The 24,150-nt window shown below is 40.7% G+C and overlaps 2 protein-coding genes across 2 annotated transcripts in view; both read left to right on the forward strand.

Annotated features, from left to right (window-relative positions):
* GTF2H2 (general transcription factor IIH subunit 2) overlaps positions 1 to 4,313 on the forward strand; it is a 42,912-nt gene extending 38,599 nt beyond the window's left edge. Inside the window, exons 18-19 of the mRNA XM_013984847.2 lie at positions 188 to 285; positions 4,124 to 4,313. Coding sequence (XP_013840301.1) covers positions 188 to 249 — 62 coding nt within the window. The 3' untranslated portion in view covers positions 250 to 285; positions 4,124 to 4,313. The remainder of the gene's footprint in view (positions 1 to 187; positions 286 to 4,123) is intronic.
* NAIP (NLR family apoptosis inhibitory protein) lies at positions 4,256 to 13,423 on the forward strand. Its single transcript, XM_021076820.1, is given in 4 exon segments — positions 4,256 to 4,272; positions 11,603 to 12,455; positions 12,457 to 12,511; positions 12,514 to 13,423. Coding segments are annotated over 4 exon segments (1,353 nt in total). The 3' UTR covers positions 12,942 to 13,423.

Raw genomic sequence — 24,150 nt, forward strand, 5'->3', positions numbered from 1 at the left:
GACAGCTGTAGCTCTGATTGGACCCCGAGCCTGGGGGCCTCAATATATACCACAGGTGCAGTCCAAAAAAAGGAAAAAAAAAAAAAGAAAGTGCAGGTAGGGCTTTGCTCATAAAGCCCCAGGGACTTTTCTCTGTCATTTGACATACACGTGGCCAGTGGCACCGATGGAACTTCCTTCCGTCTAGGTATCAAGGACACCGCAGTGTTTTTCCTGCGGAGGATGATTGGAGGAGTGGGAGAAAGGTGATGACCCGTTGGAAAAACACACCAAATATTTTCCCAGGTGAGTGGAATGAATGTTTAGTGTCTATGACTTTGGATGTGTGTTAGCAATTTTCCCATTTTATATTCTGAACAAGACTTTGCCCAATCCTCTGATTCTTACGATGAAGCGCGAGTCTTTATCCCTTTCCTACCCTTGCTCTCGCGACACACTTTCCCATCTAGCCTTCCCCTCACGGCCCTCATAGCGGTTTTGGTTAGATCATTATTTTCACATTGCATGTTTACTTATCATGACTTCATAAATGTTGCATCTCGTGGTAACTTAAGATTTCTCTGTGTAGGAAGCAATAATGGTTTTGTTGATTAGTGTGTTTGCCTAGTGTTTTGGTTTTTGAGGTGAGATTCAGACTTAAACTATATTTTTTTCTCCATCTACTTGGCAACACTTGTTATATTCCTTTTAAAAGATACAGCCATTTGCTTAGTTTTTAAAAAATTTACTATTTTTAATTATAGTTGATTTACACTGTTGTCCCAATTTCTGCTGTAGAGCCAAGTGACTCGGTCATATATACACACATTTTATTTTTATTTTTTTTGTTTTTTGTTTTTTGCTTTTAGGGCCGCATATCGAGGTTCCCAGGCTAGGGGTTGAGTCAGAGCCACAGCTGCCGGCCTACACCACAGCTCACAGCAACGCCGAATCCTTAACCCACTGAGCGAGGCCAGGGATCGAACGTACAACCTCATGGTTCCTAGTCGGATTCGTTTCCACTGTGCCACCTCGGGAACTCCTTTAAACACATTTTAAAAGTATTTTTCACCATTGTCTGTCTCAGAAGATTGGGTATATTTCTCTGTGCTATACAGCAGGATCTCATCGCTTATCTATTCTAAATGTAATAATTTGCATTTACCAAGCCCAAACTCCCAGTCCATCCAGTCTCTTCCCCTCCCCCATGGCAACCACAAGTCTATTCTCCATGTCTGTGAGTCTGTTTCTGTTTTGTAGATAGGTTCATTTGTGCCGTATTTTATTTTATTTATTTATTTATTTATTTATTTAATTTTTGTCTTTCGTCTTTTTAGGGCTGTCCCTGTGGCATATGGGGGTTCCCAGACTAGGGGTCCAATTGGAGCTACAGCTGCCAGCTTATGCCACAGCTACAGCAATGCCAGATCTGGGCCATGTCTGTGACCTGTACCACAGCTCATGGCAACACCATATCCTTAACCCACTGAGCAAGGCCAGGGTTTGTACCTGTGTCCTCATGGATGCTAGTCAGATTCGTTTCCGCTGAGCCATAACAGGAACTGCATTTCATTCTTTTTTGTAGCTGATGTTCCACAATGTTAGCAATTATACAATGTGGTTCATCGTATAAATGAACCACATCTTCTTGATTTATTTTTCTGTCATTGGACATTTAGGTTGTTTTCACTTCCTGACTATTTTGAATAGTGCTGCAATGAACATGGGGTGCATGTATCTTGATGAATTACAGTCTTGTCTGGATAGATGCCCAGGAGTGGGATTGCTGGATCATATGGTAGTTCTATATTTAGTTTTCTGAGGAACCTCCAAACTATTCCCCATAGTGGCTGCACCAATTTACATTCTCACAGTGTAGGAAGGTTCCCTTTTCTCCATATCCTCTCCAGCACTTGTTAATTATAGACTTACTAATGATAGCCATTCTGACCTGTGTGAGGTGGTACCCTGTTATAGTTTTGAAAGACCTAAGAAAACATTTGTATGGCTTATATCAGAGAATATTTTGCCTTCTAGGAGTTTTATGGTGTCTTATGTTTTAAGTCTTTAAGCCATTTTGAGTTTATTTTTTGTGCATGGTGTGAGGGTGTGTTCTAGTTTCATTGATTTACATGTAGCTCTCCAGTTTTCCCAGCACCACTTGCTGAAGAGACAGTCTTTTTCATATTTTATATTCTTGTCAAAAAGATTATCTGACCGTGGGTGTCTGAGTTTATTTCTCAGCTCTCTGTTCTGTTCCATTGCTCCGTATGTCTGTTTTCCAATTAATACCACACTGCCTTGATGACTGTAGTTTTGTAATATTGTGTGAAGTCTAGGAGAGTTATACCACTTGCTTTTTTTTTTTTTTTCTTTCTCAGGAATGCTTTGGAAATTCTGGGTCTTTTATAGTCCCATATAATTTTTTGGATTATTTTTTCTAGTTCTGTGAAAAATGTCATGGATAATTTGATAGGATCACATTAAATCTGTAAATTGCTTTGGGTAGTATGGCCATTTTAACGATACTAATTCTGGAGTTCCCTTTATAGTTCAGTGGGATAAGGACCCAACAATATCTCTGTGAGGATGTGGGTTCAATCCCTGGCCTCAATCAGTGGGTTAAGGATCCAGTGTTGCCATAAGCTATGGTGTAGTTTGCAGATGCGGCTTCAATTTGGTGTTGTAGTGGCTGCGGCATAGACCGAAGATGCAGCTCCAATTCAATCCCTAGCCCAGGAACTTCCATATGCCACAGGTGCCACCATAAAAAGAAAAAACATACATAATTCTTTCAATCCAAGAGCATGGGATCTTTTCTTTGAATCCTTTTTAATTTCTTTGATTAATGTTTTGTAGTTTTCAGCATATAAGTTTTTCATCTCCTTGGTCAGGTTCATTCCTAGTTTTCCTCTTTTTTTTTTTGGTGGAAGGTATTTTAAAGGTATTTTTTAATATTCCTTTTATAACATTTCATTTTTAGTATATAGAAATACAACTGATTTCTAAATGTTAATCTGTATCCTGCTACTTTGCTGAATTTATCAGTTTGAGTGTTTTTGTGTGCAGTCCTTAGGGTTTTCTATATATAGTATCATGTCATCTGCATAGAGCGACAGTTTTACCTCTTTTCTTCCAATTTATATACTTTTAATTTATTTTTTTTACTTTTTTATTACTCAAATGAATTTATCACATCTGTAGTTGTATAATGATCATAACAATCTGATTTCACAGGATTTTCATCCCACAGCCCAAACACATCCCCCACCCCCCAAACTGTCTCCTCCGGAGACCAGAAGTTTTTCAAAGTCTGTGAGTCAGTATCTGTTCTGCAAAGAAGCTCATTGTGTCCTTTTTTCAGATTCCACATGTCAGTGAAAGCATTGGATGTTGGTGCCTCATTGTATGGCTGACCTCACTTAGCATGATAGTTTCTAGGTCTATCCATGTTGCTAAAAATGCTGGTATTTCCTTCCTTTTAATGGCTGAGTAATATTCCATTGTGTATATGTACCACATCTTCTTGATCCACTCCTCTGTCGATGGACATTTAGGTTGTTTCCATGTCTTGGCTATTGTAAATAGTGCTGCAGTGAACATTGGAGTACATGTGTCTTTGCGAGTCATGGTTTTCTCTGGGTAGGTGCCCAGGAGTGGGATTACTGGATCAAATGGTAGTTCTATGTTTAGTTTTCTGAGGAATCTCCGTACTGTTTCCCACAGTGGTTGCACCAATTTACAATCCCACCAGCAGTGTACTAGGGTTCCTTTTTCTCCACACCCTCTCCAGCACTTACTGTTTGTAGACTTTTTGATGATGGCCATTCTGGCTGGTGTAAGGTGGTACCTCATAGTGGTCTTGATTTGCATTTCTCTAATAATGAGTGATGTTGAACATCTTTTCATGTGTTTTTTGGCCATCCGTATGTCTTCTTTGGAGAATTGTTTGTTTAGATCTTCTGCCCATTTTTTGATGGGTTGTTTGTTTTTTTGAAGGGAAATGTTGATTGCTGTCTCTACCTTCTCTACCTTTCTTCCTCCTGCCCTCGTCTGACAGCTTTCTTCTAAGAATAAAGTTGGGATTTTTTTTTTGCTGCTGCTTTTGTTTATAAATTAACCCTCTTTTTCTCCCTAACTGTAGTGCGACCTGGCCACTGCTTGTGACAGGCAGAGAGACCAAGAAGTTCACTGTAAAGAATTGAGAGCAACAAAAATGAAACCTGAACTACTGAGTGGACACATCCCTCCAGGCCACATCCCTAAACCTATCGTGATGCCGGACTACGTGGCGTGAGTGTCTATCTAAGGCCACCCTCAGGAGTTCCCTTGTGGTGCAGCGACTTAAGGATTTGGTGTTGTCACTGCTGGGGGTGCAGGTTTGATCCTTGGCCTAGAAACTTCCATGATGGCCTTTCTGGCTGGTGTAAGGTGGTACCTCAGAGAGGTTTTGATTTGCATCTCTCTAATAATGAGTGATTATTGTGACTAGGACTTTCAGTACTATGTTGTTGAAAGTGAGAGTCCTTGTCTTGTTACAGATGTTAGTGGGAAGGCTTTCAGCTTTTCTCTGTTGAGTATCATATTGGCTGTGGGTTTGTCATAAATGGCTTTTATTATGTTGTTACGGTCCCTCTATACGCACTTTGGTAAGAGTTTTTATGATGAATGGATGTTGGATTTGGTCAAAAGCACGTTTTGCATCTGTTGAGATGACCATGTGGTTTTTTACTTTTGTTAATGTGGTGTATGACATGGATTGATTTGCCTATATCACACTACCCTTGGGAACTTGATATGAATCCCACTTGTTCGTGATATATGATTTTTTTATATGTTGTTGGATTCGGTTGGCTAAAATTTTGTTACTATTTTTGTGTCTACATTCATCAAAGATATTGGCCTATAATTTTTCTTTTTTAGTAGTATTCTTGTCTGGTTTTGGTATTAGGTATGGTGGCTTCATAAAATGTCTTTGGGAGTGTCCCTGCTTCTTCAGTCTTTTGAAAAGCTTAAGAAGGATAGATATAAGTTATTCTTTGTTTGTTCAGTAGAATTCACCTGTGAAGCCATCTGGTCCTGGACTTTTTTTTGTAGGAAGGTCTTTAAATTACATATTCACTTTCATTTCTAGTGATCAGTCTGTTCAAATAATCTGTTTCTTCTTGATTTGGTTTTGGTGGGCTGTATGTTTAAAGAAAGTTGTTCTTTTCTTGTAGGTTGTCATATTTGTCGGCATGTAATTGTTCATAGTATTCTCTTACTTTTTTGGTATTTCCATAATATCAGTTGAGATTTTTCATTTCTTATGTCTTATTTATTTGGGTTCTCTCTCTCTTCTTCTTGGTGAATCTGGCCAGAGGTTTGCCAGTTTTATTTTTGTGGTTTGTCAATTTTGTTTACCTTTTCAAAGAACCAGCTGTTAATTTTCATGATTTTTTTCTATTGTTTTTTAATCTCTTATCTTACTAATTTCCTCTCTGATCTTTATGATTCCCTTCCTTTTGCTAACTTTAGGTTTTGTTTGGTCTTCTCTTTCCAATTCTTTTAGATGGTAGGTTGGTTGTTGATTTTAGATTTTTCTTGTTTTTTGAGGAAGGCCTATATTGCTATGAACTTACCTCTAAGAACTGCTTTTGTGGCATCCCATAGATTTTGTATGGTTATGTTTTCATTGTTGTTTGTCTCAAGGTATTTTTAATTACCTTTTTGATTTCCTCATTGACCCGCTGGTTTTTTAGTAGCATGTTGTTTAATCTCCATGTAGTCAGTTTTTTCATCTTTTTTTCCTGTGGTTGATTTCTGATTTCATGCCACTGTGGTCAGAGAAGATGCTTGAAATAATTTCTATACTCTTAAATTTCTTGAGGTTAGTTTTGCACCTCAGTATGTGGTCAATCCTAGAGAATGTTCCATCTGCACTTGAAAAAAATGTATATTCTGGTGTTTTGGATGTCAAGCCCTGAAAATATCAATTAAGGCTAAGTATTCTATCTCATCATTTAGAATCTCTGTTGCCTTGGTGATTTTCTGTCTAGAGGATCTGTCCACCAGAATTTTTTTTTTGTCTTTTGTCTTTTTAGGGCCAAACCTGTGGCATATGGAGGTTTCCAGGCTAGGGGTCTAATAAAAACTACAGCTGCTGGCCTACGCCAGAGCCACAGCAGTATAGGATCTGAGCTGCATCTATGACCTACACCACAGCTCATGGCAATGCTGGATCCTTAACCCACTGAGTGAGGCCAGGGATCAAACCCACAATCTCATGGTTCCTAGTCAGATTCATTTCTGTTGCACCAAGACGGGAACTCCTATTGCCATTTTAAACTTTGTTTTCCAGTTGATTCTATGTTCATCCTTTGTTCCTTTCTATTTATGGTTTGAAGTTTTCCTCTTCTTTTATGTTTTTTTTTCTCTTCTTTTTGTTTTTTGGGAGTATATTGTTTGGTTTTGGTTTGTGGTTGCCCTGTTTTTCAAGCATATTAACCCTTTCTTATTTCTGCTTGATTTAGACTGATAGTCACAGAGGCTCAAACACATTTTTTAAAAAGTCTAGATTTTCTTATTCTCCTTCCCCACATTTTATGATTTTGATGTCCTTTCATACATCTTCATATTTATCCTTTTGCTGTCCCTTGTGTTTATCATTGCTTTCACAAATAGGTTTTTTTGTTTTTGTTTTTCTTTTTGATCTGTATACTGGCTTATTTAAGTGATTACTTTCCAATTGTGATTTCCTCCATCCTATATCTTCTTCTTTCCTATTTAGAGGAGACCTTTCAGTATTTCTTTTAGAAAGGGTTTAGTTTTGCTATATTCTTCTAGTTTTTGCTTGTCTGAAAAATTATTTCTCTATTTTCAATGATAATCTTGCTGGGTAGAGTATTATAGGCTGCAAGTTTTTCCCTTTTAGAACTCTGAATATATCTTGCCCCTATCTTCTGGCCTCAGTGTTTCTGTAGAGAAATCAGCTCTTAGTCTTATAGGGGTTCCCTTGTAATTTACTCTTTGTTTTTCTTTTGCTGCCTTTAGAATCCTCTCCTTATCTTTAATTTTTGCCATTTTTATTCTAATAAGTCCTGCTGTAGGTCTCTTTGGAGTCATCTTGTTGAGAACCTTCTGTGCTTCCTGTATCTGGATATCTGTTTCCTTCTTTAGCTTTGGGAGTTTTCAGCCATAATTTCCTCAGAAACATTTTCCAGCCTTTTTCTTTTTTCTTTTTTTTCCTCCTCCTGGAATCCCTATTATGTGTAGATTGGCATGCTTTATATTATCCCATAGATCTCTTATATTGCTTTCATGTTTTTAAATTTAGATTTCTGTTGTCCTGATTGGGTGATTTCCATTATTCTGTATTCCAGGTCACTTATTCTTTCCTCTGCATTATTCATTCTGCTGTTCAATGCTTTTAACTCCACATTCATCTCCGCAAATGAATTTTCTGATTTTTCTTGGCTCTTCCCTATAGTTTCTAGTTCTTTTTTTTTTTTTTTGTCTTTTTTGTCCTTTTTTAGGGCCACTCCTGTGGCATATGGAGGTTCCCAGGCTAGGGGTCTAATTGGAGCTACAACTGTGCCAGAGCCACAGCAACGCCAGATCTGAGCCGAGTCTGTGACCTACACCACAGCTCACAGCAATGCCAGATCCTTAACCACTGAGCAAGGGCAGGGATTGAAGCTGCAACCTCATGGTTCCTAGTCGGATTTGTTTCTGCTGTGCCATGATGGGAACTCCTCTAGATCCTTTTTAAAGTAACCTGTGTTACTGTTGATATCCATCTTAATACCTTCAGTATTTCCATTACTTGCTTTTTGAACTTGGTATCTGTTAGACTGCAGGGGTCTGTTTCATTTTTTTGCTCCAGAGAAATTCTCCTGTTCTTTTAACTGGAAGTGGCTCCTGTGCTTTCTTCATTTTCCTTATATTTTTCTTAATTTTTCCCCTAAACTAACAGATTACCTAATGTAATCTTGGAGGGCTATTTATATGTGGGAGCATCCCTGGTTAGCCTGTGTTGATTTGCTATTTTTTTTTTTGGTGTGAGGACTGCCTTTTGGTTTGGATACTTGCTGTCTCTTTTCTCAGTGTTTGCAGGCCATTATCCCCTTGATAAGGAGTGTGCAGATGCACTGCCTGCCTGTGCCTCCAGGTGGTGAGGGAAATAGACAGTGCCTGGTTGTTGGGCCTTTGGCAGTGACCCACAGGGAGGCAGGGGCTGCAGGCTGTGCCTTGCTGCAGGGCCCTTGGTAGTGGCAGTGACTCTCAAGGAGATGGGGATGATGCCTGAGGCCCCTGGCAGCAGCAGTGGCAGGGTGTGTGTGTTCCCAGGGAGGTGGAGGCATCAGGCAGTGCTCAATTTCAGGGCCCTCTGTGGTGGCAACCCCTGGTATAACTGAGATGGCAGGTGGTGCTTGGTCATGGGACCCTCAATGGTAGTGGGCCACACCCACCTCTGGAGTCATGAGAGGTGGGTGCAGGGGTTTGCACCTGCTCATGTAGCCTGCACAAGAGGCACCCTGCTGCCTGAGAGCCCGCAAAGAAAGAAGTTGGCATAGCAGTCCTCATTCCCCTGCTCTCACACTCCCCAAAAATGATGCTTTTGATTCTCTGGTGGGCCCTCGGCTGTGGTGCACCACTCCCTATGCCCCTCAGGCTATTTTCACAAAGCCAGCCCTAGTCCTCTCCCCAAAACTGACCTCCAAAGCCAGAGTCTCAGTGCTGTGCTCCCACCTGAGTGTCTCAGGCTGTGGTGTTCCGTGGGGTGGTACTGATCATCTGTGTGGCTCTCTCTCTGCTTTGCCCTCCTCAGACCAGCTGCTGGGATTTTCTCCAAGTCTTTGAGGCTCCCTCTCTGATCCAGCCTGTCTCCCCATCAGTTAGGTGGCCTCCCAGTGCAAGGATTCCTCTCCTCTTTCTTTTCTTTTTCTTTCTGTTTTCTTTTTCTCTCTCTCTCTCTCTCTCTCTCTTTTTTTTTTTTTTTTTTTTTTTTGTCTTTTGTCTTTCTTGTCTGTCAGCGCCCACAGCATATGGAGGTTTCCAGGCTAGGGGTCTAACTGGAGCTGGAGCTGCCAGCCTACGCCACAGCAACACCATATCTGAGCCATGTCTGATCTACATCACAGCTCACAGCCGGATCCTTAACCCACTGAGTAAGGCCAGGGATGGAACCCACAACCTCATGGTTCCTAGTTGGATTTGTTTCCACTGCACCATGATGGGAACTCCCCTTTCCTCTTTCATACCTCCTTCTCAGGAGTGCTTGTCCCATCCTGACTGCTTTCTTTCTTCTTCTCTCTCTCTTGTTTGCCTTTTGTTTTACACAGTAACATGGAGGTTTTCTTACCCTTTTTGGAAGTCTGAGGTCTTCTGGCAGCATTCAGTAGATGTTCTGTGTGAGTCATTTTACATGAGATGAACTTGCTTTATTTTCTTTTTTTTTTTTATGTATTTGTGGAAGGAGGTGATCTCCATGCTAACTCTACCATCTTTATCCCACCCCAGATTGCTTAGTTTCAAAATGTATTTAGCAAGAGTTTGTTCTCAGATTCTCCCACATATTTAAATTCCTCTTCAGTCATTCAAACCTGTAAGATAGCCTACCATTTTCATTTTCTTGAAGGAGTCTGTTTCGAAGTCTCTGACCTGCTTCAACATGAACTACTCAACCTGTAGTCACCCTAGGATCTTGGGATCTTTCTTCATGATCATCCAAGGGATGCTTATAGCATCCTTCCTGTGTTGTAGGTTCTGTTTCTTGGATCTATGGTCATCCTCTTCTTGGTTTATTCACTTACTTTGGTGGAACGCTCCACAGTTCCCTGGAAAAGATTGCCTATGAGATACATGTTTTTATCTTCCAGTTAATGCATATATCTGAATATTTATATTTTCTCACACTTATTTTGTTGTTCAGCTGGGTATGGAATTCTAGGTTGGAAGTCATTCTAATTCTAAATTATAGAGACATTGCTACATTTTCTAATAGATTCCAATATTGCTGTTGAAGTTCCATGTCCTTTGATTATAAACTACATTTTCCCATCATGGAAGCATTTTAGGATTTTCCCTTTATTTCCAGTATTGTAAAATTTCATAAAGAAGCAGTTATTTCATTAATATTTATTTTCTGTGGATCTTTATTTTGGAGGGGCTTATTTTCACTCATCAAAATCTTGAAAAAGTTGTTAAGAGCAAATTTGCTGTTGTACTCTGTAACTAGTAAGTACTTTTCCAGAAGCAAATATTAATACAAACAGCTCTAAATACTTCCATCTAATTCTAAGATTGTAAAGAAGATATGGTTTTGATGGTGTTTGTCATAAGTACTTGCTTTTTTTCTTATTTGCATTTAGTGTTTAGTAAATTGTTAATCAGTGGAGTTAATCTTCTCAATTCTTGGAAAAATAAGCTAGGATGCAGTCTAATTTTATTTAGTACATTTTCTGGACTCTTTCAACTCCTTTTTTGTGGGCTTTTATACCTTTCTCTACTTCTTTTTAAAAACTGCCAACTGGGATTTTTTTTTTAAGGTGTACCTAAAATATATATGTGTGATTTAAAGGACAATTAACAAAAGAAACCAATGAACCCACCACTGAGGCCTTAGAAGGCTACTGTGCGCCCACCCTCCCCAATTCTGATTATATCCTTGTCCCTCCAATCCATAGGTAAACATGATCCTGAATTTTAGGTTAATTTTTCCTTCTTGTAGTGGTTTCACTAACTGTATATGTATTATTAAATGTACTTAAATTTGCCTATTCTTTTTATTCTTTTGGCTGTGCCCATGGCATGAGGAAGTTGCTGGACCAGGGCTCAAACCTATGCCACAGCAGCCACCTGACTCACTGTAGTGACGACACCAGATCCTTAACCCACAGCACCACAAGGGAAATCCAACTTTGCCTATTCTTTTTTTTGTTTTGTTTTGTTTTTTTGTTTTTTTGGCTGCAACCATGGCATATGGAAGTACTGAGCCAGGGACTAAATCCAAGCCACAGCTGCAACCTATGCTACGGCTGCGGCAATGCCAGATGCTTAACCCACTCCTCCGTTACTCCTTGTGGATGACTACAGAGAAATGTGCTCAATCTCCCAAGTCCTAGAGAGGATGATTCAAAAAACCACTTGTCAAGGACCTGCTTATTGACTTCTGTCCATACAAACAGGGCCAAGGACATCCACCGCTGCCTAGATACAATCATAGAGATCAAAGCGTTTTCCTTCTGTAATACTATCATATATTATGGAAGCTTTTTTTCACACAATATAACCCATCTGCAAAAGTTTATGATTCACTTTAGAGTGAATGAAACTTTGCAGGGAATTCAGACAACTCCCCTTTTCATGGCAGCAGTCTGTGCTAATTGGCATCAGTATCTTTTGCACAAGTCCTTCAGTGATGTGGCTGTTTTCTAGTCCTTTGTGGAATGCCTTTTCTTAAGATACAAATCTGGGAGTTCCCGTCGTGGTACAGTGGAAACGAATCTGACTAGGAACCATGAGGTTGTGGGTTCGATCCCTGGCCTCGCTCAGTGCAGACATGGCTTGGATCTGGCTGGCTGTGGTTGTGGCTGTGGTGAAGGCCGGCGGCTACCAGTCTGATTAGACCCCTAGCCTGGGAATCTCCATATGCTGCGGGTACGGCCCTAAAAGGACAAAAAAAACAAAGATACAAATCTGCAGCTGACCCTCTCAAAGCAACTGTGGCTTCCTGTGGTGAGCTGGCCTTGAAAGGATTTTTTTCCTCTTGCTTTGAGTTTAGCCATGATGATCTCATAGAGGCAGGAATGGATGACAATTTAGCCATGTACCTGATGAGCAAATTCATAGCCCAGAGACTAAGCCTGGTCTATAAGTTTTTAAATCCTGCATTCCAAGAATTTCTTGCTGGGATGAGGCTGACTGAACTTCAGGATTCAGATAGACAAGAAGATGAAGATTTGGGACTTCATCATTTGAAACAAACTCATCCCATGATGGTTTTGTGTCCCTACGACAATTTTTTGAGTTATGTCTCCTGCCTTGCTTCAACAAGGTCAGGGTCAAAAGTTGTATCTCATTTGCTTCTTTTGGTGGATAATCAAAAGTCACCAGAGACCCTATCTGAAAATGATGACTTCCTGAAGCGCCATCCAGAAATGTCAGTGATGATGCAATGTATTAGGGGGCTGTGGCAAGGCTGTCCGCAAGATTACTTTTCAGTGGCTTTAGGACATTTACGAGCTCTGGCTGTAAAAATTGCCTATCAATTTTGCTAACTGTTGCTGCGTGTTCTCTCTCTATTTTTTTTTTTTTTTTTGCAATTCCTTCCTGGGAGAAGCCTGTCTTTGAAAGAACTTAATTACAGTATTTTTTTGACCACCCACCCAGAATGCTTGTTAGTGTTGAGGAGCATCAGGATCTCCATATATGGAAAAAAATTAGCCAGATTTAATTTGTCAGGCCTGGAAACATGTCTTGACCAATCCCAGGCACCCAACTATAGATCAGGACTGTGCTTCTGCCTTTGAACCTCTGAATGAATGGAGGCAGGTGTAGCTGAAAAAGAAGACAACATGCAGAGTTTTCTGAACATGCGACCTGATGCTCCACCAGACATCAGCACTGGCTATGGGAACCTCTCTCCAAAGCAGTAGCGGATTCCCCTTCTGGAAGTTGATGCGAAAGATGTTGATGCTGTGGACCAGGAGCTGCTAAGTCTTCTAGTGGAAGTTTTCTCAGCTTCACAGCACATTGAACTCCACTTGATGAGAAGCATGAGCTTTATTGAAAGTATCTGCCCGGCTCTTGAGCAGTGTAAGTCCTCTTTCACCCAGTGCTCCATTTGCAAATTTGAGCCAAGTGCAGTAGAACAGGAATTGCTTCTCATTCTGCCTTCCCTGGAAACTCTTCAAGTCTCAGAGACAAGCCAGCTTCTACGTAAACCTGGATCCCTTTTAGATAACCCATTGAATGTGTAATTTTAGCTTCTTACTCTTCATTTTAGGTGGATGAAAACTTTTGAAAGCATGAGACCAGAAATCCTAGCTGACTGAACAACTATAAAATAAACCTTCAATAATGCATACCACTGACAGAAAAAAGCAAAAGGCCTCCAAAGATAGAATGGCTTTCAAATGCTGGTAAAAATAATAAAATAAATGAAGGCTCTTAAAAACAAATGACTTGTTAGTGAAAGACGGTTCTATATGTAAATGATTCCATGAGAATTGCTCTCACCCCACCTGCCTCGTGGACTCTCCAGGAAATAATATCTCCCAGTTATTTGCGTCTCCTCTCACTTCTCCAAGCAGTGTTTGAGGGTTTTCAGTGTAGACTTTATCATCTTTTATTAAATTTATTCCTAGAAAGTTTTTTTTTTTTCCTTTTTAGGGCCACACCCATGGCATATGAAAGTTCCCAGGTTAGGGGTTGAATTAGAGCTACAGCTTCCAGACAACACCACGACCACAGCAATGCAGAATCCGAGCCGCGTCTACGACTTACACTACAGCTCACAGCTATGCCGGGTCCTTAATGCACTGAGTGAGGACAGGGATCAAACCTGCATCCTCATGGATACTAGTAGGGTTCATAACCCACTAAACCACAACAAGAATGCTCTGGGGAGTTCCCGTCATGGCGCAGTGGTTAACGGATCCGACAAGGAACCATGAGGTTGAGGGTTCGATCCCTGGCCTTGCTCAGTGGGTTAATGATCCGGCGTTGCCGTGAGCTGTGGTGTAGGTTGCAGACGCGGCTCGGATCCCACGTTGCTGTGGCTCTGGTGTAGGCCGGTGACTATGACTCCGATTCAACCCCTAGCCTGGGAACCTCCATGTGCCGCGGGAGCGGCCCAAGAAATAGCAAAAAGACAAAAAAAAAAAAAAAAAAAATGCTCTGGGAACTTGTGGTTTTGATGCTCTTGTAAATGGTATTGAAATTTTTTCATTTTCTGATTGTTGCTCATATGGCTTTGGTTTTTAACAGTTAGTTAAATACCTAGGTTTGCTTTGCTTTGTATCTTCCTGAGAGTTACTGAATGTTTTTTTCAATCTGAGAGGTGATATTTATCATCAAAATAAAACATTTTGCTTATTTTTTTTCAAATCTTTTTTATTATGGTAAAATATACTTTTTTTTTTTTTTGGCTTTTTAGGGCCACACCCTCGGCAAATGAAAGTTCCCAGGCTAGGGGTTGAATTGGAACTGTAGCTGCCAGACTACACCACAGCCTCAGCAATGCCAGATCCTTAACCCACTGAGTGAGGCTAGGAATCAAACCCACATCTTCATGGATACTTCATGGATTTGTTACCACTGAGCCGCAGCAGGAAGTCCTGAAAACATATATAAAATTTTAAAATCGTTTTTTTTTTTTTTTTTTGGCCAAGCCTGCAGCATGCAAAAGTTCCCAGGCCAGGAATCACACCATGCCATAGCAGTGACAACGCTAGATCCTTAATCTGCTAAACCACCAGGAAACTCCTAAAACCATTTTTAAGTATACAATTCAGTGGCATTAAGTATGACTGCAGTGCTGTATAACCATCATCACTATCCCTTTCCAGAACCTTTTCATTTCATCATCCTAAACTCTGTATCTGTTTAACAAGAACCTCTCCCACTGCCCAGCTGCTGATGTCTTAGTCTACTTGTCTATGAGCTGGTCTAGACATTTCATGGAAGTGAAAACATGCCGTATTCTGTCCTTTTGTGTCCGGCTTCTCTTACTTAGCATTAGCGTTTTTAAGGTTCATCCATGTTGTAGCATGTGTCAGAACTTCACTACTTTTACAGCGGAATGATATTCCGCTGTATGCATACATCACGTTTTGTTCATCTGTTGATGGACACTGGCACTGTTTCTTCTGGCTAAAGCTGCTGTGAACACGGGTGCACAAATATCACTTTGAGACCCTACCTTCAATTCTCTTGGATATATACCCAGAAGTGGAATTGCTGGATCATGTTTTGTTTTGTTTTGTTTGTCTTTTCTATGGCCGCACCTGCAGCACATGGAGATTCTCAGGCTAGGGGTACAATCAGCTGTAGCTGCCGGCCTACACCAGAGCCACAGCAACTTGGGATCCGAGCTGCGACCCACACCACAGCTCACGGCAACGCCAGATCCTCAACCCACTGAGCAAGGCCAGGGATCGAACCCGCAACCTCATGGTTCCTAGTCGGATTCGTTAACCACTGAGTCACGATGGGAACTCCATGCTGGATCATATTAATGATAGTAATTCCATTTTAATTTTCAAGGGTACTCCAAACTGTTTACTACTCTGGCTGTAGCATTCTACATTCCTACAAGCAATGTACAAGGGCTCCAGTTTCTTGAAATCCTTGATGTTTTGTTTTTTTAAATCAGAGTCAACCTAGTAGGTATGAAATGCTATTTTTTATTTAGTTTTTTTGGCCATGTCTGTGGCATGTGGCGGTTCCCCAGGCCAGGGATCAAACCTGTCCCACAGCAGTGACCCAAGCCACCATGGTGACAATGTCAGATCCTCAATCCTCTGTACCACAGGATATTTAAAAAATTTATTTAAAAAATTTTTGGTGAGAGTTCCCATCGTGGCTCAGCAGAAATGAATCTGATTAGCATCCATGAAGATGCAGGTTTGATGCCTGGCCTCACTCGGTGGGTTAAAGATCCGGCATTGCCGTGAGCTGTGGTGTAGGTCTCAGATGCAGTTTGGATCTGATGTTGCTGTGGCTGTGGTGTAGGCCAGTGGCTACAGCTCTGATTCAACCCCTAGCCTGGGAACCTCTATATACCGAGGGTGCAGCCCTAAAAAAAAAACAAAGAAAAAAATTGGGTGGGTGAGTGAGTTCACCACGCTGCCGTGGTACAGCGGAGACAAGTCCAAATAGGAACCATGAGATTGGGGGTTTGATCCCTGGCCTCACTCATTGGGTTAAGGATCTGGCATTGCTGTGAACTGTGGTATAGGTCACAGCGGTGGCTCAGATCTGATGTTGCTGTGGTGTAGGCCAGCACCTATAGCTCCAACTGGACACCCAGTCTGTGAATCTCTGTATGCTGCAGGTGCGGCCCTAAAGAGAAAAAAAAATTTGTTATGGCTGCACCTGTGGCATATGGACGTTTCTGGGCCAGGAATTGAATCCAATGCCTGCTCTGTTAACCCACTGCACCAGGCCAGTGATTAAACCCACATCTCTGCAGTGACCTGAGCCACCATAGTTGGATTCTTTTTGTTTTTGTTATTTCCCCAATACAATTTCTTTCTACTGTACAGCATGGTGACCCAGTTAGGCATACAGGTATGCCTTTTTTTTTCTCACATTATCATGCTCCATCATAAGTGACTAGACATAGTTCCCAGTGCTACACAGCAGGATCTCATTGCTAATTCATTCCAAAGGCAATAGGTTGCATCCATTAAACTCAAGCTCCCAATCCATACACTCCCTCCCCCTTGGCAACCACAAGTCTATTCCCCAAGTCAATGATTTTCTTTTCTGTGAAAGGTTCATTTATTGCTGTATATTGGATTCCAGATATAAGTGATACCATATGGTATTTGTCTCTTTCTGACTGACTTCACTCACTATGAGAGTCTCTAGTTCCATCCAAGTTGCTGCAAATAGCATTATTTGGTTCTTTTTTTTATGTTTGCATATATGAGTATTGCATATTTATTAATGATATATTTTTTTATTACTCAAATGAATTTATCACATCTGTAGTTGTATAATGATCATAACAATCCAATTTCACAGGATTTCTATACCATAACCAAGCATATCCCGCCACCCCCCAAACTGTCTCCTCCGGAGACCATAAGTTTTTCAATATCTGTGAGTCAGCATCTGTTCTGCAAAGAAGTTCAGTCTGTCCTTTTTTCAGATTCCACGTCAGTGAAAGCATTTGATGTTGGTGTCTCATTGTATGGCTGACCTCACTTAGCATGATAATTTCTAGGTCCATCCATGTTGCTAAAAATGCTGGTATTTCAATCATTTTAATGGTATTTGGTTATTTATTTATTTATTGGTCTTTTTGCCTTTTCTAGGGCCGCTCCTGGAGGATATGGAGGTTCCCAGGCTAGGGGTCCAATCGGAGCTGTAGCTGCCAGCCTATACCAGCCATAGCAACATAGGATCCGAGCCACGTTGTGGACCTACACCACAGCTCACGACAACGCCGGATCCTTAACCCAGCAACCGAGGCCAGGAATCGAACCCGCAACCTCATGGTTCCTAGTCGGATTTGTTAACCACTGAGCCACAATGGGAACTCCTATTTGGTTCTTTTTATGGCTGAGTAGTACTGTATTATGTATATATACCACATCTTCCTAATCCAATCACCTGTCAATGGACATTTAGGTTGTTTCCATGTCTTGGCTATTGTGAATAGTGCTGCAATGAACATGCAGGTGCATGTGTTTTTTTCAAAGAAAGTTTTGTCCGGATATATGCCGAAGAGTGGGATTTCTGGGTCATATGGTACTTCTATGTGGAGATTTCTAAGGTACCTCCATACTGTTCTCCATAGTGGCTGTACCAGTTGACATTCCCACCAACAGTGCAGGAGGATTCTCTTTTCTCCACACCCCCTCTAGCATTTGTTATTTGTGGACTTACTAATGATGGCCGTTCTGACTGGTGTAAGGTGGTATCTCATGGTAGTTTTGATTTGCATTTCTCTACTAATCAGGGATGTTGAGCATTGTTTCAAGTGCTTGTTGGCCATCTGTTGATCTTCTTTGGAGAAATGTCTATTCAGGTCTTTTGCCCATTTTTCCATTGGGTTGTTGGCTTTTTTGCTGTTGAGTTGTATAAGTTGTTTGTATATTTTAGAGATTAAGCCCTTGTCAGTTGCATCATTTGAAACTATTTTCTCCCATTCTGGAAGTTGTCTTTTTGTTTTCTTTTTGGTTTCCTTTGCTGTGCAAAAGCTTGTCAGTTTGATTAGGTCCCATTGGTTTATTTTTGCTTTTATTTCTGTTGTTTTGAGAGACCGACCTGAGAAAACATTTGTAAGGTTGATAGCAGAGAATGTTTTGCCTATGTTCTCTTCCAGGAGCTTGACAGTGTCCTGTCTTATATTTAAGTCTTTCAGTCATTTTGAGTTTATTTTCATGCATGGTGTGAGGGTGTGTTCTAGTTTCACTGATATGCATGCAGCTGTCCAGGTTTCCCAGCAATACTTGCTGAAAAAACTGTCTTTTTCCCATTTTATGTTCTTGCCTCCTTTGTCAAGGATTAAATGACCATAGGTGTCTGGGTTTATTTCTGGGTTCTCTATTCTGTTCCATTGGTCTATATGTCTGTTTCGGTACCAGTACCACACTGTCTTGATGACTGAGGCTTTGTAATAGTGCATGAAGTCTGAGAGAGTTATGCCTCTTGCTTGGTTTTTGTTCCTCATAATTGCTTTGGCAATGCTGGGTCATTTTTGGTTCCATATAAATTTTTGGATTGTTTGTTCAAGTTCTGTGAAAAATGTCATGGGTAATTTGATAGGGGTTGTATTTAATCTGTAGATTGCTTTGGGCAGTATGGTCATTTTTAGAATACTAATTTTTCCAACCCAGGAGCATGGAATATCTTTCCATTTCTTTACATCTTCTTTAATTTCCTTGATTAATGTTTTCTAGTTCTCGGTATATAAGTCCTTTACCTCCTTGGTCAGGTGTATTTCTGTGTATTTGATTTTTAGGGTGCAATTTTAAAAGGTATTTTTGTATTCCTTTTCTAATATTTCATTGTTAGTATACAGAAATGCTACTGATTTCTGAATGTTAATCTTATATCCCGCTACTTTTTGCTGAATTTGTTGATCAGTTCAAGTAGTTTTTGGGTTGAGTCCTTAGGGTTTTCTATATACAGTATCATGTCATCTGAATACAGTGACAGTTTTATCTCTCTTCCTACTTGGATGCCTTTTATTTCTTTTATTTCTTTTGTTTGTCTGATTGCTGAAGTTAGGACTTCCAGTACTAACTGGCAAGAGTGGGCATTCCTGTCTTGTTCAGATTTTAGTGGGAAAGCTTTCAGCTTTTCTCTATTGAATATTATGTTTGCTGTGGGTTTGTCATAAATGGCTCTTATTTTGTTAAGGTATGTTCCCTCTATACCCACTTTGGTAAGAGTTTTATTTATTTATTTATTTTTATTTTATTTTTTGGGCTGCTCCCGCAGCATATGGAGGTTCCCAGGCTAGGAGTCTAATTGGAGCTGTAGCCACTGGCCTACGCCAGAGCCACAGCAACTTGGGATCCGAGCCTCGTCTGCGACCTACACCACAGCTCACAGCAACGCCGGATCCTCAACCCACTGAGCAAGGCCAGGGATGGAACCTGCAACCTCATGGTTCCTAGTTGGATTCATTAACCACTGCGCCACGACGGGAACTCCCTGGTAAGAGTTTTAATCATGAATAGATGTTGGACTTTGTCAAATGCTTTCTCTGAATCTATTGAGATGATCATGTGGTTTTTGACTTTTGTTAATACGGTGTATGACGTTGTTTGATTTGCATATGTTGAACCATCCTTGTGTACCTGGGATGAATCCTACCTGGTCATGGTATATGGTCTTTTTTATGTGTTGTTGGATTTGGTTGGCTAAAATTTTGTTTATCAAAGATATCGGCCTATAGTTTTTTTTGTTTGTTTGTTTGGTTGGTTGGTTGGTTTTTGTTTTTTTTTTTTTTTGTTTTTTTTTGGTGGTATCTTTGGTTTTGGAATTAGGGTGATGGTGGCATCATAGAATGTCTTTGGAAGTGTTCCTTCTTCTTCAACCTTTTGAAGAAGTTTAAGGAGGACAGGTATAAATTCCTCTTTGTATGTTTGCTAGAATTCACCTGTGAAGCCATCTGGTCCTGGACTTTTATTTGTAGGGAGTGTTATTATGACATGTTCAATTTCATTTCTAGTGATTGGTCTGTTCAATTGATCTATTTCCTCTTGATTCAGTTAAGGTGGGCTGTAAGTCTCTATAAAGTTGTCCATTTCTTCAAATTTGTTGGCATACAATTGTTCATAGATTTCTCTCGTGGTTTTTCGTATTTCTGCAGTATCAATTGTGACTTCTCCTTTTTCACTTCTTATTTTGTTTATTTGGGTTTTTTCTCTCCTCTTCTTTGTGAGTCTAGCCAGAGGTTTATCAATTTTGTTTACCTTTTCAAAGAACCAGTTCTTGGTTTTATTAATTTTTTTCTATTGTTTTTTAAATTTCTATTTTATTGATTTCCTCTTTGACCTTTATGATTTCCTTCCTTCTGCTGACTTTAGGTTTTGTTTGTTCTCCTTTTTATAATTCATTTAGGTGGTGGGTTAAGTTGCCTATTCGAGATTTTTCTTCTTTTTTGAGGAAGGCCTGTATTATTATGAACTTCCCTCTGAGCACTGCTTTTGCGGCATCCTATAGATTTTGAGTGGTTGTGTCTTCATTATCATTTGTCTCAAGGTATTTTTTAATTTCCTTCTTGATTTCCTCATTGACCCATGGGTTTTTTTAGTAGCATGTTGTTTAGTCTCCATGTAGTTAAGTTTTTTCTCATTTCTTTTCCTGTGATTATTTCTAGTTTCATGCCATTGTCGTCAGAAAAGATACTTGAAATAATTTCTATACTCTTAAATTTGTTGAGGTTAGCTTTGTGTTCCAGTCTGTGATAAATTCTTAAGAATGTTCCATGTGCACTTGAGAAGAATGTATATTCTGATTTTTTTTCTTTTGACCTTTTAGGGTCACACCCACGGCATATGGAGGTTCCAAGCCTAGGGATCTAATCAGAGCTGTTGCTGCCAGCCTATGCCAGAGCCATGGCAATGCCAGATCCAAGCCGCGTCTGCGACCTACACCACAGCTCATGGCAACGCTGGATCCTTAACCCACTGAGCAAGGCCAGGGATCGAACCCACAACCTCATGTTTCCTAGTTGGATTCGTTTCTACTGCACCACGATGGGAACTCCTATTCTGATTTTTGTGGATGTAGTGTCCTGAAGATATCAAGTAAGTCTAACTTTTCTATTGTGTCCTTTAGGATCTCTGTTGCCTTATTGATTTTCTGTCTAGAGGATTTGTCCATTGATGTGAGTGGGGTGTTAAAGTCTCCTACTGATTGTATTCCCATTAATTTCTCCTTTTATGTCTGTTAGTATTTGTTGGCAGTATCTGGGTTCTCCTATGTTAGGGGCATATATATTGACAATTGTAATATCCTCTTCTTGAATGGCTCCTTTAACCATTAAATAGTGTCCTTCTTTGTCATTCTTTATGGCCTTCATTTTAAAGTCTATTTTGTCTGATTAGGAGTATTGCAACTCCTGCTTTCCTGTCATGTTCATTGGCATCAAATATTTTTTCCCATCCCCTCACTTTCTTTCTAAATGTGTCCTTTGCCCTAAGGTGAGTCTCTTGTAGGCAGCAGATTGAATGTTCTTGCTTTTTTATCCAATCTGCCACGCTGTGTCTTTTGATTGGAGCATTTAGTCCATTGACATTTAAGGTGATTGACATTTTAAACCTTATTTTCCAGTTGATTCTATGTTTTCTTTTGTTGTTCTTGTTGGATGGTTTCCATTTATTTTATGCTTGAGTACTTTTCTTTTCAGGTTTTGTGAATGTAATATTTGGTTTTGATTTGTGGTTTCTCTGTTTTTTAAGTATGTTAACCCCTTCCTATATCTGCTTGCTTTTGCCTGATAGTCATATAGGCTGAGACACATCATTAAAATAAAAAAATCTATATTTTCTTGCTTTTCTTCCCCACATTGTATGATTTTGATGTCTTTTTTTTTTTAACATCTTCATGTATAGATCTGTATGCTGACTTATTTAAGTGACTACTTTCCAATTGTGGTTTCCTCCATCCTAATTTTTTTTCTTTTCTCTTTCTTTTTTTTAATTTAGAGAAGCCCTTTATTTCTTTCAGAATGGATTTAGTGTTGCTGTACTCTTTTAGCTTTTGTTTGTTGGAGAAATTCTTTATTTCCTCTTTTATTTTAAATGATATTCTTGCTGGATAGAGTATTCTAGGTTGCAAAACTCTCCTCTGGCCTGTAGTGTTTCTGTAGAGAAATCAGCTGATAGCCTTATGGGGGTTCCCTTATAATTAACACTTTGCTTTTCTCTTGCTGCCTTTAGAATCCTCTCTTTTGGAGTTCCCGTCGTGGTGCAATGGTTAGCGAATCCAACTAGGAACCATGAGGTTGTGGGTTCGGTCCTTGGCCTTGCTGAGCAGATTAAGGATCCGGCGTTGCTGTGAGCTGTGGTGTAGGTCACAGATGCAGCTTGGATCACACATTGCTGTGGCTGTGGTGAAGGCTGGCTTAGACCCCTAGCCTGGGAACCTCCATATGCCATGGGTGCAGCCCTAGAAAAGACAAAAAAACAAAAACAAAAAACAAAAAATCTCTCTTTTACGTTTGCCGTTTTTATTATAATATGTTTTGGTGTGGGCCTGTTTGTGTTCAACTTGTCTGGGGCCCTCTGCTGTGCTTCCTGTATCTTGATAACAGTATCCTTTAGATTTGAAAAGTTTTCAGCCATAATTTCTTCCTTTTTTTTTTTTTTTTTTTTTTTTGTCTTTTTTGCCTTTTCTTGAGCCGCTCCCACGGCATATGGAGGTTCCCAGGCTAGGGGTCGAATCGGAGACATAGCCACCGGCCTACGCCAGAGCCACAGCAACGCAGGATCCGAGCCACGTCTTCGACCTATACCACAGCTCACGGCAACACCAGATCCTTAACCTGCTGAGTAAGGGCAGGGATCGAACCTGCAACCTCATGGTTTCTAGTTGGATTCGTTAACCATTGCACCACGACGGGAACTCCCTCAGCCATAATTTCTTCAAATATATTTTCAATCCCCTTTTCTTTTTCTTTTCTTTCTGAAACTCCTATTATGTATAGATTGGCCCACTTTATACTATCCCATAGGTCTCTTATATTGCTTTCATGTTTTTTCATTTTCATTTGGTTTTCTCTCTGCTGTCCTGATTGATTACCATCGTTCTATCTTCCACGTCACTAATTTGTTCGTCTACATTATTCACTCTGCTCTTTATTGCCTTTAGCTCAGTTTGTATCTCTGCAAATGAATTTTATAGTTTTTCTTGCCTCCTTATATTTTCCAGTTCCTTTCTAAAGGAATCTGCATCACTGTTCATTCCTTTCTTAATTCCTTCAGTATTTTCACTGTCTCCCTTTTGAACTCAAAGTCTGTCAGACTGCAGAGGTCTGTTTCATTGTTGACTGCTTTAGATGAATTCTGTTCCTTTAACTGGGAATGGTTTCTGAGCTTCTTCATCTTGCTTGTGTTTTTCTTTTTCTGTGGGTTCGGGGAAGCCAAACTGTAGTCTTGTAAGGCGACTTCTATGCAAGAGTACCCCTTTGTATTTTTTGGGGGGTTACTATTTATTTTTGCTGTGGGAGTTTGAATATTTGCTGTCTTCTTTCTTCGGTGTGAGAAGGCGGTTACCCCCAGGATGCTCAGTGTGTTTTCAGGGAGAAGGAGGCAATGGGTAGGGCCAGCAGTCAGTGCCTGGTCATTGGGCTCTCGACAGCAGCAAGGACCTGCAGGAAGGTGGCACAGGCTACTCCTAGCTGCAGGGTCCTGGGAAGTGGTAACAAGCTCTAGGCAGATCTTCAGGGTGACCAGAGCATATGGCAGTAGAAGCAGCAGGGTGCCTGAGTTCCCAGGAGAGTGAAAGCAACAACAGCTTGTGTTCGATTGCAATGCCCTGCTCTGAGGTGGTTGGAACCTCAGGTGGTGCCTGTTCAGGGACCCCACTTGGGAGTGGGCCATGGCTGTCTCTAGAGTTGTGATAACTGCGGTGGTTTGCCCTCGCCACCTGTAGACCATGCTTGAAGCAACCCATCTCAGCCCACATAGAGGTGCTGCATAGGCTGTTCCTAGTTTCAGGATCCTGGGAAGGGACAGAGATCAGGCATGTGGGTACTGCGAGGAATATTTGGCAGTGGCAGCAGCAGGGCGGGTGTGTTCCCAGGGGTGTGAGAGCACTAACAGGTGGTGTTCGGTCACAGTGCCCTCCTCTGTGGTGCCCTTGAGGTGAATGGGCCTGCAAGTGGTGTCTGTTCACCTACCTCTGGTGATGGCGAGCCACTCCCACCTCTGGAGCTAGAGATAACTGGTGATTTGCCCCCACCTCCTGTAGAACATGCCAGAAGCACCCCATCCTGCT

The sequence above is a fragment of the Sus scrofa genome, chromosome 16 (genome assembly GCF_000003025.6).
Source record: "Sus scrofa isolate TJ Tabasco breed Duroc chromosome 16, Sscrofa11.1, whole genome shotgun sequence".
Lineage (NCBI taxonomy): Eukaryota > Metazoa > Chordata > Mammalia > Artiodactyla > Suidae > Sus > Sus scrofa.